The 14608-nt window shown below is 59.0% G+C and overlaps 1 protein-coding gene across 6 annotated transcripts in view; it reads left to right on the top strand.

Annotated features, from left to right (window-relative positions):
* Window positions 1-14608, top strand: part of CASZ1 (castor zinc finger 1) — a 153253-nt gene that overhangs the window by 114324 nt on the left and 24321 nt on the right. For all 6 annotated transcript variants that reach the window (XM_044942982.1, XM_044942983.1, XM_044942979.1 and 3 more), the window contains one exon: window positions 13485-13973. In XM_044942982.1, the coding sequence (XP_044798917.1) occupies window positions 13485-13973 (489 nt within the window). The remainder of the gene's footprint in view (window positions 1-13484; window positions 13974-14608) is intronic.

Below are 14608 nucleotides of genomic sequence, written 5' to 3'. Positions count from 1 at the left end.
GGTGCCCAGGCTGGCTGTGCAGACAGCCTCTTTTCTATATGGAAATGAAGAATTTAGGCTAATGGAGCTCAACCATCTCTAATTTTGCGATGGCAGGAGGATTTTGATTGAAAGTAATTAAGCAAGCTAGCTGTAAAATTAATTAAAGCAAAAGGGGGGGATTTTTTATTGGATTGGATAGCGATATAGCGTCTGTCAGGCGGGGGACGGATGGGGGTGACCTGAATCCTCTGCCCTCCCCCCTCCCACTCGGGACGTTTATGTCACTTTAATCTCCTTACAGCGGCTGCTGTGCATTTGTTTGAAATAATCAAGGAAATATGGTCAGAAATTGTCAGCTTTCAGATCTAATTTACCTGACGGCCCCTGCGCAAGCCGGCATGGCCCAGGGAGTGAGCGTGCGTGAGCGGGCGGGGGAGCTCGAGTGGGCGCAGAGGACACTGGGCTCTCCAGCCCCCTCCCCCGGCCCCAGGCCCCCTCCGAGGGCAGAGAAGGTGATTCCTGGCCTGTGGGCATCTCCCTGGGACAGGCCCCAGCCCCCACCCACCTGCTGCCTCCCCCTTGAGCTGTAACCAGCTTTGGGTTTAGGGACTATAGGATCAGGAAGGTGACAGTAATTCCTCACTCCAGATGGCTGACAACTGCTAAACCCCTCCACCAGGGCCACAGTTTTAAAAATACTCCTAAATTAGTCCCCTCATGTCGTCGTCATTGGCCTCAGCCGGGGGATTGTGGAGATGGGCTATAGGGAGGGTGGGGGCAGCAGCATCATCCGCAGCACCCCTCTGCCACCTGCTACCATCCCCACCTTCCTCCCCGGGGGCTTCCGGAGGCTGTGCTTACCTGCCCCGGACCTGTCTCTGCCAGGTCTCTCCTCTCCTCCCAGAATGGTGCTTGCCCTGAGTCCCTTTCATAGCACAGCTCACAAGTTCTGGCGGGTGGCAGGGGTGGGGGGGTCGTCTCAGTTCTTGAAAGAGGAAGTCCCTTCCTGCAACATGTGGTCACCCATCCAGGTGTCCTGCCCATTTCCTGTGGTAAGCCAGGTCACAGAGCCAGACACCATTTGTGCTTCCCTGAGTGAGTTGAGGAGCCTGACTTGCGGCCCTGCACCCTAGGGGCGCTGCTTTAGAGCCATCTAGGGTCCTTGCCCAGAGGAGTGAGTGAGGGGCTTGAAGCCTCTCCAGCAGGGAACCCTTGTGTAGTTCGGGGCTGATGGGCCCTGGTGGGGTTGGGGGGCGGCTTGTCTCCAAGGCTGCAGGAAATTCAACTTTTAAACACAAATGAGCAGTGTGATCATTTGTCATGAGAGGGCCTAGGTGAGAAATTGGGTTTCTGGATTTGTTTGGTCCTGACAAGTGAGTGACCTGGGCTTTCGACAAGTCTCTCAGCCATCTTGGGCCTCAAAGTCCTTCTGGTTCTAAAGTTCTGTACACATTTAGGACAGCCTCTGCCCCGAGAGCTGCCACACTTGGGAGCGCCTTGTCCAGCCAGGGGTCCTTGCTGGGCTGTGGCGGGCAGGGGAGAAGCTGGGGATTCTAGAAACAGTGGATTAGGATGAGCAACCTGCCCCCAGTTTGCCCACCTTAGAGCACAGCGGTTAGAAGTTCCCTGTCCCCACCTGCCGTCCTTGGGGCCCTGCCTTCCGCCAGTCCTCCTCCTAACCCCCAGCACGCCCTCCCTGCCCCTGACACTGGGTAACTCAGACGGCCTCCTCTGGCCAGGGCGTTGGAGCCCCTGTCATTCTTTGCAGCCTGGCTCCTGAGCAGAGCAGCTGCGCACTTGGGAAGTGTCACTCTCCCCTCACCAAGAGTCCTTCATCTTGGGGCAAGGGGTGGAGCCCCAAAGAACTGTGCCTGGGAAAGAGGGAGAGGGAAAGCGGCTGGCTCTTCTCCATGTCTTTGGGGCAAAGTTTGTGCCCAGATCCCGGGCAGCACTGAGAGCCTTGGGGCCCTATCCTCCCTGGCCGGCTGGGTCTGCAGGGGACTTGCAGGGAGGCAGCAGCATGGCCAGGCACCATGAAGGCCCAGCCTGGGCGAGTTCCTGCCCTCTCTGCATGCCAGCAGCCCGGGAACCTGATCCCAGGAGACATGAGGCTGGAGAGAACCTCTCAGTTCAGCCCAGCGTCTCGCCTCCATGCACGGCTTGCAGCCGCTCCCGTCAGCCCCTGCAGCTATGATGTGGAGGAACCAGCAGGGGAGCTGGTGCCAGGACCTGGTAGGGCTGCTTGCCTGGGGCCAGAGGCTGCATTCCGGGCTTGATGTTCGTCCAGGCTGTCCATGGTGGGCACCAGGGTGGAGGGAGGCTATGGCAGAACTGGGATCCCCAGGCAGGCGGGAGGGCAGGTTGGCTCACGGAGACCCAAGGGAGATGGAGAAGGCCAAGAGAAGGGTGGAGACTGCTGTCATGGTCCTCATGGTGGCCCCACACTGGACTGTTTGCTCTGCTCTCGTGGGGAGAACCTGAGTTGGGGATGTCATACTGAAAAACACTTTGGAGAACTAACGTTCTGTGGTGAGAACAGTGACTGCAGAGAGGCTCTCCTTGGAGAGGAAGGGCTGGCGAGGGCAGCAAGACTGGCCGTGAGCTCTGGGTTAAAAGAGGACAGCCTGCGAGAGCACCCAGCAACACAGCCTGTGATGGCCAGGGCCTGGGGAGTCGGGAAGAAGTGAGAGGGCAGCCTGGGGGCTGGTGTGTCCAGGGACCGCCCAGTAGTACTTTGGTACCCATCGCCTGGTCAGCGTGGGATAACACGCGTGCACTGTGCCCACTCACCGTTCCTGCGGTCCCTCCTTCCCCAACTCCCAAGTCATTGAGAAAACAGTACCAAGCTCACTGGCCTCGTCCAGGTGGAGGCCCTCCTCTCTGGTTCTCTGCTGTCCCCTTGCCCCATCCCTCAGGATCTCTGTCCGCCCCCAGCCCAGGTGTCTAAGCATCTAGGTAGAATTTGTGGAGGTAGAACAGGAGAGGCGAAAGATGAGTGGCCTGGCCTTAGGCCAGCCCCCCAGGGCTGGCTCCCTGAGGACCTTTGCAAATCAAGGGCCCACCAGTGGGGCCCACTTTGGCCTAGCCAGCCGGGTGCTTCCTCCCTTCAGGCAGGACCCAGCGATAGTGGGCCAGCTGGTCTCCACCTCCCCGAGGGTGGAGAGGAAGGCTCCCCCTGAGTTTTTACTCATGCTTAGTAGAGGCCAGGGGCTTCAGGACAGTTCTCAGCACTGCAGTGCCCCAAGCACAGGAACAGGGAGAGATCCCTGCCTGACTGGGAGAGAAGCCAGAGTGGTCGGGGTCCAGCCCCAGGAATGAATAGCTGCAGGGTCTGGTGATGCCCACAGGACCAGAGTACCCGATAACCCCCCTCCCCCGGTCAGGTCCATGCCGGCATTGGCTGGATGTGACCAGGGCACTGGACTCCCAGCAAGGCCCAGGGCCAAACTGGGCCCTGGCATCACAGAGCCTCTGCAGCCTAGCTCGGCGGACTTACTGTGGCTATCAGACTGCCTCTCCTGCTCCCCCCACGCCCAGCCTGCCACCCAGGATCCTGGCGGGGCTGGTGGCCCCACGGATTCCAGAAGGGCTTCCCAGCAGCCCTCTCATCCCCTCCCTCCCGTCCAGCCTCAGTTTCTCATCCTCCAGGCCCAGAGTCTCCCCAGCCCAACCCTGGCCCAGCCCTCCGTCCCCCCTGGCTTCACAGTCGCATTTTGCTGCCAGCGCAGGGCACTGAAAAACTGCTGGCACTGCCAAAAACCCTGTGTGCGCTATGACTCCCCAAACATCCCTTTATTTTTATTGTTCTGTTAATTACTGTTTAAACTTTAATAAGTCACTTCGTCAGGAGGGGGGACCTGCCGTGAGCTTTTCTGTGCAAACACGGGCCCGGGAGTGACTCGGGTGTAATATAACCCTTTATGCGATGTGGGAATGTTTAGATTGTAACAGAAACTTGTTATTTTAATGACAGTTGGGGGGTAGGGGGTGGGCTGAGCACCAGTGAGGAGGAGGGTGGGCGCAGCCCTGCTCCACTTGCATCCCGAGAGGGCTGGGGTAGCCTGACCACAGGCTACCCCAGGGGTGCTCCCATGTGGCTGCCGCTGAAGGTCGAGCATACCGTGGGCCCCTTCCTGGGCTGCCCATGGTCAGGCTCACCAGGGAATGGGATGCGTCCGGAGAGATGCTCGGGGGCTCCAGGGTGGAAATGTCCCAGGAGAAAGTTGAGCTTGGGGTGCAGGGGGAGGTAGGAAGAGGCCTCCCAGATCTCTGGGCAAAGGCTGGGCCGTGCAGGGCTGGACTCTGCGCTTACCGCAAGAGCCCTTCCTGCTCCCGAGGTGGGGACCCTGTCCACAGTCACCATCCAGTACGGTGGCAGGCACCCTGCTGCACAGCACTGCACCAGACATGTCACCCTACATCCTCTTTTTTCAACAATCCGGCATCTCAGGTGAGGACATGGATGTCCAGGGCAGAGATGTAACTTGCTTCAAGTGACATGTTTTTAAGAGGTGGTCCAAGTTTCTAGGACTTCCCAGGTGGTGCTAATGGGAAAGAACCCGCCTGCCAATTCAGGAGACATAAGAGACACAGGTTTGATCCCTGGGTCTAGAAGATCCCTTGAAGGAGGGCACAGCAACCCACTCCAGTATTCTTTCCTGGAGAATCCCATGGACAGAGAAACTGGCAGGGCACAGTCCACGAGGTCGCAAAGAGTCAGACACGACTGTAGTGATGTAGCATACACACCAAGTTTCTAATGTCAGTTTATCTTATTTGGAAGCTTCTAAAGGCCAGGAAGAAAAGTTATGACCAACCTAGATAGCATATTGAAAAGCAGAGACATTACTTTGCCAACAAAGTTCTGTCTAGTCAAGGCTATGGTTTTTCCAGTAGTCATGTATGGATGTGAGAGTTGGACTGTGAAGAAAGCTGAGCACCAAAGAATTGATGCTTTTGAACTGTGGTGTTGAATAAGACTCCTGAGAGTCCCTTGGACTGCAAGGAGATCGATCCAACCAGTCCATTCTAAAGGAGATCAGTCCTGGGTGTTCTGTGGAAGGAATGATGCTAAAGATGTCACCCACTTCTGCAGGAGGTGACAAAGTACTCCAGTACTTTGGCCACCTCATGCGAGGAGTTGACTCATTGGAAAAGACTCTGATGCTGGGAGGGATTGGGGGCAGGAGGAAAAGGGGACAACAGAGGATGAGATGGCTGGATGACATCACCGACTCAATGAACGTGAGTTTGAGTGAACTCCGGGAGTTGGTGATGGACAGGGAGGCCTGGCGTGCTGCGATTCATGGAGTTGCAAAGAGTCAGACACAACTGAGCGACTGAACTGAAACTGAACTGAAAGGCCAGCTGCCCAGGTGTGGCTCAGCAGGGTGAACGCAGTCCCAATCCTCCCTGGGAACCAGGGTCATCCCTCTCAGTCTTGGGACTGGGCACCCTTCAGGCCCTCCACCTGCCCCAGCCCTCAGGACGAGGGTCTGGAAGGTAATGGGGACATGGAAATAAGGATCGTCCTTAAGTCTTAAGCCACTTGCCCTCTTCCTCACAAGGTTTGGCTCCATCTCAGGGAGGTAGGGGTTCAAGTGCAGGGTCAGGGTGGTAGTGGCCAGGACACCCCTTCTTCCTCTGGTAGCCCTGATCCTTTACACACAGAAGCATTCCTGCCCCAGACCCACTTCTGCAGGAGGTGACACCTGGAGAGGGAGCCTTTCCCAGGCACCGTGCGTCTCTAGCGTGGACCCCTGTGATCTGGACAATTTCCTGCTTCATTTTCATTTGGTCCCTCTGTCTGTTCATCCACAGGGCTGAGTGTCCACTCTGGGACAGCCCTGGAGTCCTGTGCTTGCCCTCAAGGGCTCATGCCTGACTGGGGTTAGCGAAGGGATGTGGGGGGAGCGTGACCACAGGGGCCCAGCCCCTCCCCAAGCTGGGTGTTCCCAGGGCTCTGTCTGGTCCCTCCTCTCCCTCTGTGGCTGTGACCCTCTGGGGCCCCTCCCCACCTCCTGCCGGGCAGGGCCCGAGGTTCAGGGCTCTGGAGCCCTCTCACTGGGGGCTGGAGGTGGCAGCAGCCCCCAGATGGCAACGGCAGCGTGGGCCACGAATCGCTGAGGTTTTCCTTTTCCGAGCAGCGCGTTTCCCTAAATTGTCTTTGACTGCGTGCATGGGTAATGAAAGTTTATGCCCTTGTTAGAAGGACAGGCGGCCAGTTCCAGTTAGAACTGGGGCTGTCTCCCCGCCAGCCCCCCGCCCCCTCCCCCCGCAGGAGCAAGAGCGTGAGCGCGAGTGTGCGTGTGCGCACACCCCCCCATCCCTGGTGGATAAGAAGGCTGTTAGGGGAAGGGAGAGGGGACGGGGAAAAAAAGAAAAAAAAAATTTCCATATTTGTGTAAGTTGCTTTAAAAGCATTTTATCATGTCATAAAAAAGGGAAAGTACTCTCAGAAATTGATCCTCTCCGCCAGCCCATTGGACAGAAGGACGTTGGGATGTTAATGGCCATCCTGCTCCAGGGTGGCTTATTAAAAAATTTATACATAAATGCTTAAAATTGCATAAATTATTTAAAAAAAACCAACAAAGTAAGCAATTTGAATTCCCTCCTCTCCTCCCCTTGGCTCAGTCCCACTTCTGCATCCCCCCTTTTCCAAGCCCTCATCGTGGTCCTCCCGGTGGTCCCGGGGCCCGTCATCTCCTCTGGGCATCCCCCCTTTTTTCCACTTTCCACCGCACCCCCAGCACCATCCACCCTGCCCTCCTCCGGGGTTTCCCTGCCTCACCCACAAATTAACGCAACAGCACACTCCCATGCACACGCACTAATAAAAACACCACTAATAATGCCCCAAATCGCAGAATTAAATATTAAGGCCAGAGGAGGCGGACGTGGAGAGGAGCAGCCGCCACCGTAGCCGAACTTGGAGCTGATGAGTGTGTGTCTCGCAGGCGTGGAATGTCACCCACACATCCTGGAGACTGGAGTGGGGAGTTTTATGATGGTTTTTCATTGATTTGTTTCCCCAGCGCAGCTGCCGACCTCTATTGAGGGACAAACATAATCAGCACTGACGCAAATTAGATGGTTATTCGTTTTGAAAATTGACAGAAAAACAATAAAAAAGATGAAATGCTCCCAAATCAATAGATATAATGAAATTCAAATAATCCGAGAGATGAGGTCTCCATGGCAACTGATAATGTGGAAAAGAAAACAATTTAATAAAGGACAGACACACTTTGAAAACAGATTGGGCCCCGGGAGGGGGGCGGGCTGGCGGGCGGAGGGCTGGAGCGCGGGCTGGCGAGTGAAGGATCACTGTCCGTCCCAAGGACACCCGCCATAATTAAGCGAGGCTTTCGGCCCCAGAAAGTGCAGATTCAGGTTTTAATACACAAAATTATTTCAGGAGCAGTGAATCGGAAAGTCGTTTGTAATGACCTTCCTGAGAGGCCCGGGCGCAGGGCATGTTGGAGGCTGGGCGGCCGGGCCGGCTGAGTTATGGCATATTTGTGTTTTTATAGTGCGGAGGGGAGGGGGTGGGGGGGAGGGGGGGAGAAGGTTAAACAGTATTTACAGCTCAGTTGTTTTCAGAGAGGAAAGAGAAATAGAGTTCATGGGGAGATGCAGCGGGCAGGCGGGCGGGTGAGCCGGGGAGGCCTCTGGGCGAGGTGGGAGAGGCGGTGGGCCTGGGCGGGTCTTCCGCCCTCAGACTGCCCAGCCTGGCCTTGGGGACCCTAAGAGAATGCCAGGAGCAGCCTCCCCACCCCCGTTCCTGGTGGGGGCCTTCTAGGTCTGGGGCCTCTTCTCTGGGGACGGGGCGGGAGCCTGTGTCCAAGCTGTGTGCATCCAGCCACATCTCCTCAAGTGAGGTGAGGCATTCCTGAGACTGCTGCAGAAAGCTCGCCTCGCCGGGCATCGTCCTGGGCTCTGCATCAAAGCTGGTCGCTCGTCCGGATGGTGCTGCTCTCCTTGAGTCACGTGCTGCATCTGGGGTGTGCCCAGCCTTGGGTACAGGGGACGAGGGCCTGTCAGTGGCCTGGGGCTGACAACCTCCCTGCCCCGTCCTTGGGCACCACCTCCCTGCCTCCCGCACACAAAAGGGAAAAGCTTGGCCCCTTGGGGTTTGGCAGAGGCAGAGGCCACAGAAGGGGAAAGCACCCAGCTGAACCCCCTCCTGGTCCCACCGCCCTCCAGAGCTGCCTGCTTGGGCAGGGCGGCGCAGGCACTGAGAGCCCAGCCCTGGGGGCTCACCCCTTCCTCAGGTGTGTCCCCCTCGGGCTGCAGGATCTGCGTTCGTGCATCCATGTCATGACGCACGCAGCACAGCCAGTCTCCGGGCCGCTGTGTGTGTACACATGTGACTATAATGTGATTGTACAAATACCGAGACGCCCGAGTGTGTGTGTGCGCGCACAGTCTGCGTGTGCGCTGTGTGTGTGTTTTAAATCTCCCCTGGGTGGTAACTCTTTTTTTTTTCTCCCCTTCCTGTTTGGCTGTGACCTGGGGGAGATTGATGGCCAGCCTGTGCGGTGGATGCTAACAGTTTCCCTGATTTATAGAGTTACTTACGCTAAGTGAGGCCACTTAGACGCGTCTGGATAGTAAACCTTTTAACTGGACTAAAAAATCATAATAAATAAATAAACCAAGGGGCACACGTAGGGCCCAGCAGCTGGGCCCCCCCAGTTGCCCACCTGGAGCTGTTGGGGACCAGGGGGCCCAGCTGAGGGCCTTGAGGAGCAGTGGCTGCTCCTCTCTGCCAAGTGAGGTGCAGGATTGGGCCCAAGAGGGAAGGAAGGACACCCCTGTTCTCCTAGGGCACAGGTCGTGTCTGGGGAGGCGGGGCTGGAACTGTTAAGATGGAGTTGGGCTGCGTGGTAGGGGGAAGAGGGAGGCAGGGGGATGGTGGGGCCCCAAGGGAGCTCGTGGGGGAGCAGAGCCAGGACAGGTGTCTCTGGGAACCCTTCCTTGCTTCCTAGATTCACCACTCCTGTGGGACCGAGACTTTTCACCACAGTGATCACACTTGTAACAACTTGAGCAAGCATCTGCCCCCTGGTTTAAATTGAACCATCCATCCTGGCAGGAACCAGGGCAGTCCGCTTGCTCTTGTCGTGTCCTCGGAATTCAGCCCCCGGCACCCCAGCCCTGGGGCTGGTGGCCCATCAAGTGCAAGTCCTTAGGGGTGGCAGGGAGGCTCCAAAATTGCTGCCACCCTGGTTGGGAGGCTGTGGGAGGTACACCTAGGGTCTCAGATGGTGAGACGTCTGAGTCCAGCTCTCACACGGATGCTGGATGACTGCAACAGTTGACAGCCTCACTGGGCTCTGCTTTTTCATCTGGAAATGGACAGGACGATGGCCGCGCTGGGATGAGGGTGGGTGTGTCACTGAGGCTCTGAGTTGTTGCCCAGTGCTGTCCCCAGCGCAGGGGAGGTGCTCAGGGTGCCAGCTACCATATTGCTCTACGCTGTGCGGGCCAGGGCAGCCACAGAGTGGCCTAGTGGTGCCCGTGGCCCCCGAGCCACCTGGCAGCAGACAGGCCGGCCCCCTGGACAACCCCCACCAGAGGGGACGGGCACCTGGCCCCTGCCTCGCCACTTCTTGATATACAGCGGGCATTAGGCCGCCCAAAGGGGACACTGCATCCTTAGGAAGAAATATGTCCTCATTTTTCTTAAACACCGTTTCCACTGAGTGAAATGTTTAGAAGGGACGCGCAGGGAGAACTTTATTTCCTACCAGGGAGTTCAGAGCCACCAGGCAGAGCCCATAAAGCACCCGGAGCCTGGTAGCTGACAGTCCGCCCGGCCCCAAAACACATTACTCACCAGTGGGGAGGGGCTGCCAGCCCTGCCAGCCCCTGGGGACTAGCCCCCACCCCACCGCCCCAGGCTGACTCTGAGACCCAGTCGTGGGCATCAGGCCCTGGAGTCTCCGGTCCCCTTGAGCCCAGGCTACCCAGGGCTAGGAAGGACCTGGCCCTGACCAGGAGAAGAGGTGGAACCAATCCAGCCACCCCCTTAGTCCCCAGGGATCAGGGATGAGGGGCCCAGGTGCAGCTCTCGGAGCCCCCTCCCTCCCCCAGAGCTGGCAGTAGCCCTGGCCTTCCCCAGCCTGTGGAGGGAGTGATGCGGTTCCTGCCATAACGGGCCCTTCTCCCGAGGCCCTCCCTTCATTCGATTTCTGAAGCTGGCTGATTTGCATATTTATAAATATCAGTAAATTATTTATTGTAGCAATCTGCTGCACCATTTTACCCATCACAGTTAACACTTTAGGGGGCTCCGTGTTATGGGAACCGGGAGTGGGGGTGAGGAGGAGATGGGCAGGAGTGGAGAGGAGCCCTCTCGGGGTGGCCTGGGACTTCCTGGAGTCTCCGGAGCCGCCACGGGGACATGTGGCAGCCCCGCACCTTGCTGCACCCCGGCCTTCAGGCGCTCGGGCTCTGGAGTGTCTGCACGGCTCCAGGGTCAGCTTCCTCCTCTGTCAAATGGGACGACGGCAGTACCTGCCCCACGGGGTCATGGTGAGACACCATGAACTAGCGCCCAACAGGTGCGAGGACAGGCCCGTTCTTGCCCCTCCCTTTCTCCACCCTGAGCAAGACCCCCCAGCTTGGAGACAGAGCTGCCTGCAGGGGGCTTGTTGAGTTTGGAGCCCCTGGAGGGGAGGCTTGGAGACTTTCTGGGAGCCGGGGAGAGGTCATTTGTTGCCCACAGCCTGGGCCTCCAGCCTCTCCTGTCCCCCCACCAGCAACCTCTTCTGGCCCAGGTGTGGTTTCCTGGTCTAGGGATCTCGTGCCCAGAGGTGGCACCACACTTGCCTGTTTGTCCCCTCCCAGAGCTCAGCTGCCTTTTCCCAGATGCTTGACTGTCAGGCCCTGTGCTTGGCACAGACAGACACCCTGTCACCTTAGTCCTGCAACCCTTTCATGGTGGGGAAAGCTCGCTCAGAACCCAGAGCTTAGCGAGGGGCAGAGCCAGGCCCTGAACTCACGACTGTCTGCCCCAGAGGCCAGGCCACAGCATGGTGCAGTGCTGCCTCCCAGGGCTCACCCTGGCCCATCCAGCGTCCCTGGGGCCAGAGGTTGCAGGCTGGGAGACGCCCTGGGCTGGCGACCCACAGGCAGAGACCGGCCTGCTCCTTTCCCCAGGGCCCAGCTGGGCCCACTGCAGCCGCCCTGCCCCTCGCCTCCTCTCTGGAGCCAGGTCTCGGGTTAGCGGTACGGGAGTCCCCATGCCTTCCCACCCTCCAGCCCAAGCCGGCCTCCTGGGCAGTATTGTTCCCAGAGGAAGTTTCCAGTGTAAATAGAGCAGCGGGCAGGCTGGTGGCGGGAAGGAGATGAAAGGGGCAGTGACAGGGCCGGGGACGGATGGCTTCCTCCCATTGAGGCCCGGCCACGGCGTTTATATTTTAGGGAAGAAAGTCAGGGGAATGTTTACATGGACAGGAGCCTGGGGTCAGACCACGAGGGGGGTAGTCTGCAGGTCCCAGGGTCCTGAAGGAGGGGTAGAGGAGAAAGCCCCATGGGGTGGGCCAGAAGGCGGGCGGGCAGGCAGCTTGAACCTCAACTCTTACACACACACACCCCACCCCTCTACTCACAGCCCCAGACTCTCACGTGTGTACACTTACAAGGAAGGCCTGCTTTTGCCTCCTGCCCTGCACCCCAGGCTGACATGCCTTCCCCACCTCCACCCCTGGGAGCAGCGGGAGGCAGAGGGAGGGCAGCATCTGGAAGGCAGGTGGGTGGGGCAGAGCAGCAGCTGGAGGGCAGGTGTCGGGGGCATGGGCGGAGCCACGGGGCCTGCGGGCTGGGGAGGGCCCCCAGCACACAGCTGCAGCACAGCTGGTAGGGGCCCGCAAGGGACTGAGCCAGGCACACGGCCGGCATCAGGAAAGGGTGGGCAGGGCTGGGTGGGCCCAAGTGCCAGGAGGCTCCAGGATGGGTGGGGGCCCAGGGACGGGGTGTCACCAGCAGCAAGTGCAGCCCTGGGAGCTTCTGCTTCCCTCTTCCTTGGGATAAATATTTATAGATTCATTTGCCGTCTGCCATACACACTTGGCTGCTTACCTCCTGGTAAAAATAGAGCAGGCTCCCCCACTCCCACCCTCCTTCTCTACCAGGGCCGGGGGCAGAGGGGCCCAGGTGCGGCCTGCCCCCCATAGGTCTGCCTTAGGAAGCCTGGTGTCACAGAGCCTGGTGGCTGGCCTGGAGGTCGGGTGGGATGGCGTGATGAAGGGCCCCGTCAATGAGCCTTGAGAAAGAGCCCATGATGGTGCTTGGAGACTTGGGTGTGGGCAGTGCAGATTTGGAGATGTGGACAAACATGGGTAGAGTGGGCATCTGGCTAGGGCGAGGGTGGGGCCCGGAAGAGCCAGGGCCACAGGACTGGGAGAACTGGGCGGATGGCTTCAAGACAAGGACCTGGGGCTGCCGGGCATTGTCTGTATCGGGCGGCCACCATCTGTGTGCACAAGCCAAGTCTGCCTACGGATGAGGTCCTGGCCCAAGCGTGCCCATCTCTGTCCAAGTCAGCCTCTCATTGGGCTCCCGGCATGTGTGTTTAGGCTCTTGATCCATTATAGTGAAGCCCCTTCTGACTGTGGGCCTGGGAGCAGAGTCCCTCCCTTGGCTTAGCCTTTTGAGCTGTGTGGAGATGAGGCCATGCCCACCCCCTGGGAGCCCTGCCATCTAGAGGCTTCAATGGGGCCCCCTGTGCAGAAAGGGAGTGTGAGCCACGACTGTGTCTGCCGTGGCCACCGCCACACCCCTGGCGCTGCCATGTAGGAGCTCGCTGAATGGATGGGTGGACAGACAGATGGACCGATATACAAATAAACCGGTGTAGGTATGTCAGCTTTAGTTGGCATTTGTGGCAGGTTCCAGCTGTATGGGGGTGGTCTTGCCATTCCCCTCCCAAGACCCTGGGTGCCCTGCTCAGTGGCCGAGAGGGAGGTGGCCAGTGCCCGGGCAGCCTACTTACAGTACCAGGCCGTTTGCATTGCGCTGTCATGCTCAGGGATGAGGCACTAGAACGGCAGCCTCTGGGCATTCTGCTGGGGATCTGAGGAATCCCAATTTATTCCCGCTTCTCAGATCTGGAAAGTGGGCTTCCTGGGGCTAGCCAAGCCCCCCAGGGCTGCAGGAGTTGGCCGAGGCAGAGTGACATCCTGAGGCACAGCTGGCCTGGCTCCCAGGGCCAGACACGGGGAGGAAGTGCTTCCAGGAGCCAGGGCTGAGAAGAAGACTGTTCCTGTGCTTGAAGTCATTCGTCCATTCGTTCGTTCATTTACAGGATATTTCTGAACCACGTAGTCCATGCCAGGCTCTGAGAATAGAACCCACAGTCTAGTGAGGGGACAGACGTGCCCTGGTGTCAGGGCAGTGGGGTGGAATGTGACTGGGGAGACCTCTGGCTTGGGGGAGGTGGGGCTGTTGAGGTGGGTGGCGGTGCCTCTGACCCCTCTCTTCTGACCCCACAGCTGAAGGCACCCGGTGCACCGACCCGCCCGCAGGAAAGCCCGCGATGGCAGCCAAGCGCAAAGGCGGCCTGAAGCTCAACGCCATCTGCGCCAAGCTGAGCCGCCAGGTGGAGGTGGAGAAGGGTGGGGAGGCCGGCACCCACACCGAGGGCAGCCCGCTGCGGCCCCGGGACAAAGAGCGCAGTGGCCCTGAGTCTGGGGTGGCCCGGGCCCCCCGCAGCGAAGAAGACAAGAGGCGGGCGGTGATTGAGAAGTGGGTCAACGGGGAGTACAGCGAGGAGCCGGCACCTGCGCCTGTGCTGGGGCGGATCGCCCGGGAGGGCCTGGAGCTGCCGCCCGAGGGCGTCTACATGGTCCAGCCCCAGGGCTGCAGCGACGAGGAGGACCACAGCGAAGAGCCCCCCAAGGACAGCAGCGTCCTGGAGGAGAAGGACTCGGATGGGGCAGCCTCCAAGGATGACGGTGGCCCCAGTGCCAAGCAGGCTTCAGGTGGGTATCTAAGCCCTGGATGGGACAGAACCCCACGAGGAGGTGGAGTGGTGTGTCTAAAGAGCACGCCCTCTTCCCTCACTCTTGCTCCAAGTAGTGATCCCTCTTTAGGGCCCACGGAGGACTCCTGAGGGGGTGGGGGCTGGGGCCGAGGTCACAGCCGGCATGGGGGAGAGGAGTCGGACAGGGGTTGGGGCGGGGGGTGGTGTGGCAGGGGTGAGAAGGGAAGGGCCTGAGAAAGCAGCTTTCCACATGTGTGAGCAGGGTTGCGATGAGCTGCTGAACACACAGTGGGTCTTCAGGAAGACAAATGAATGGGTGGACAGGCAGATGGATGGATGGATGGATGGATAGTGTGTGGGTAGATGGCTCGCCACAAGTACCTGCTTGGGAAGGAGCCTGTTGGGGGGCGTCGTACCTGGATATGTGGAGAGGGACAGCCAGCCAGCAGATCCCATTGCACCCACCTGCCCTGGACACGGTCCCCTGGCTGACCTCTCTCCCACGAGATGGCTAAGGCCTGGCTCTTCTGGGGTCCACGTGTCCTTAGATGCAGAGCAGCCCTGAGCTCCTTCTGCTCTGCAGAGGAAGGACCTCAGTTCTGGGTGGGAGGGGGCACGGCCAGGGCTGGAACT

This window comes from Bubalus bubalis, chromosome 5 (assembly GCF_019923935.1).
Source record: "Bubalus bubalis isolate 160015118507 breed Murrah chromosome 5, NDDB_SH_1, whole genome shotgun sequence".
NCBI lineage: Eukaryota > Metazoa > Chordata > Mammalia > Artiodactyla > Bovidae > Bubalus > Bubalus bubalis.
Note: the sequence above shows the minus strand (reverse complement) of the source record. Positions and strands in the feature narration are given on the sequence as shown.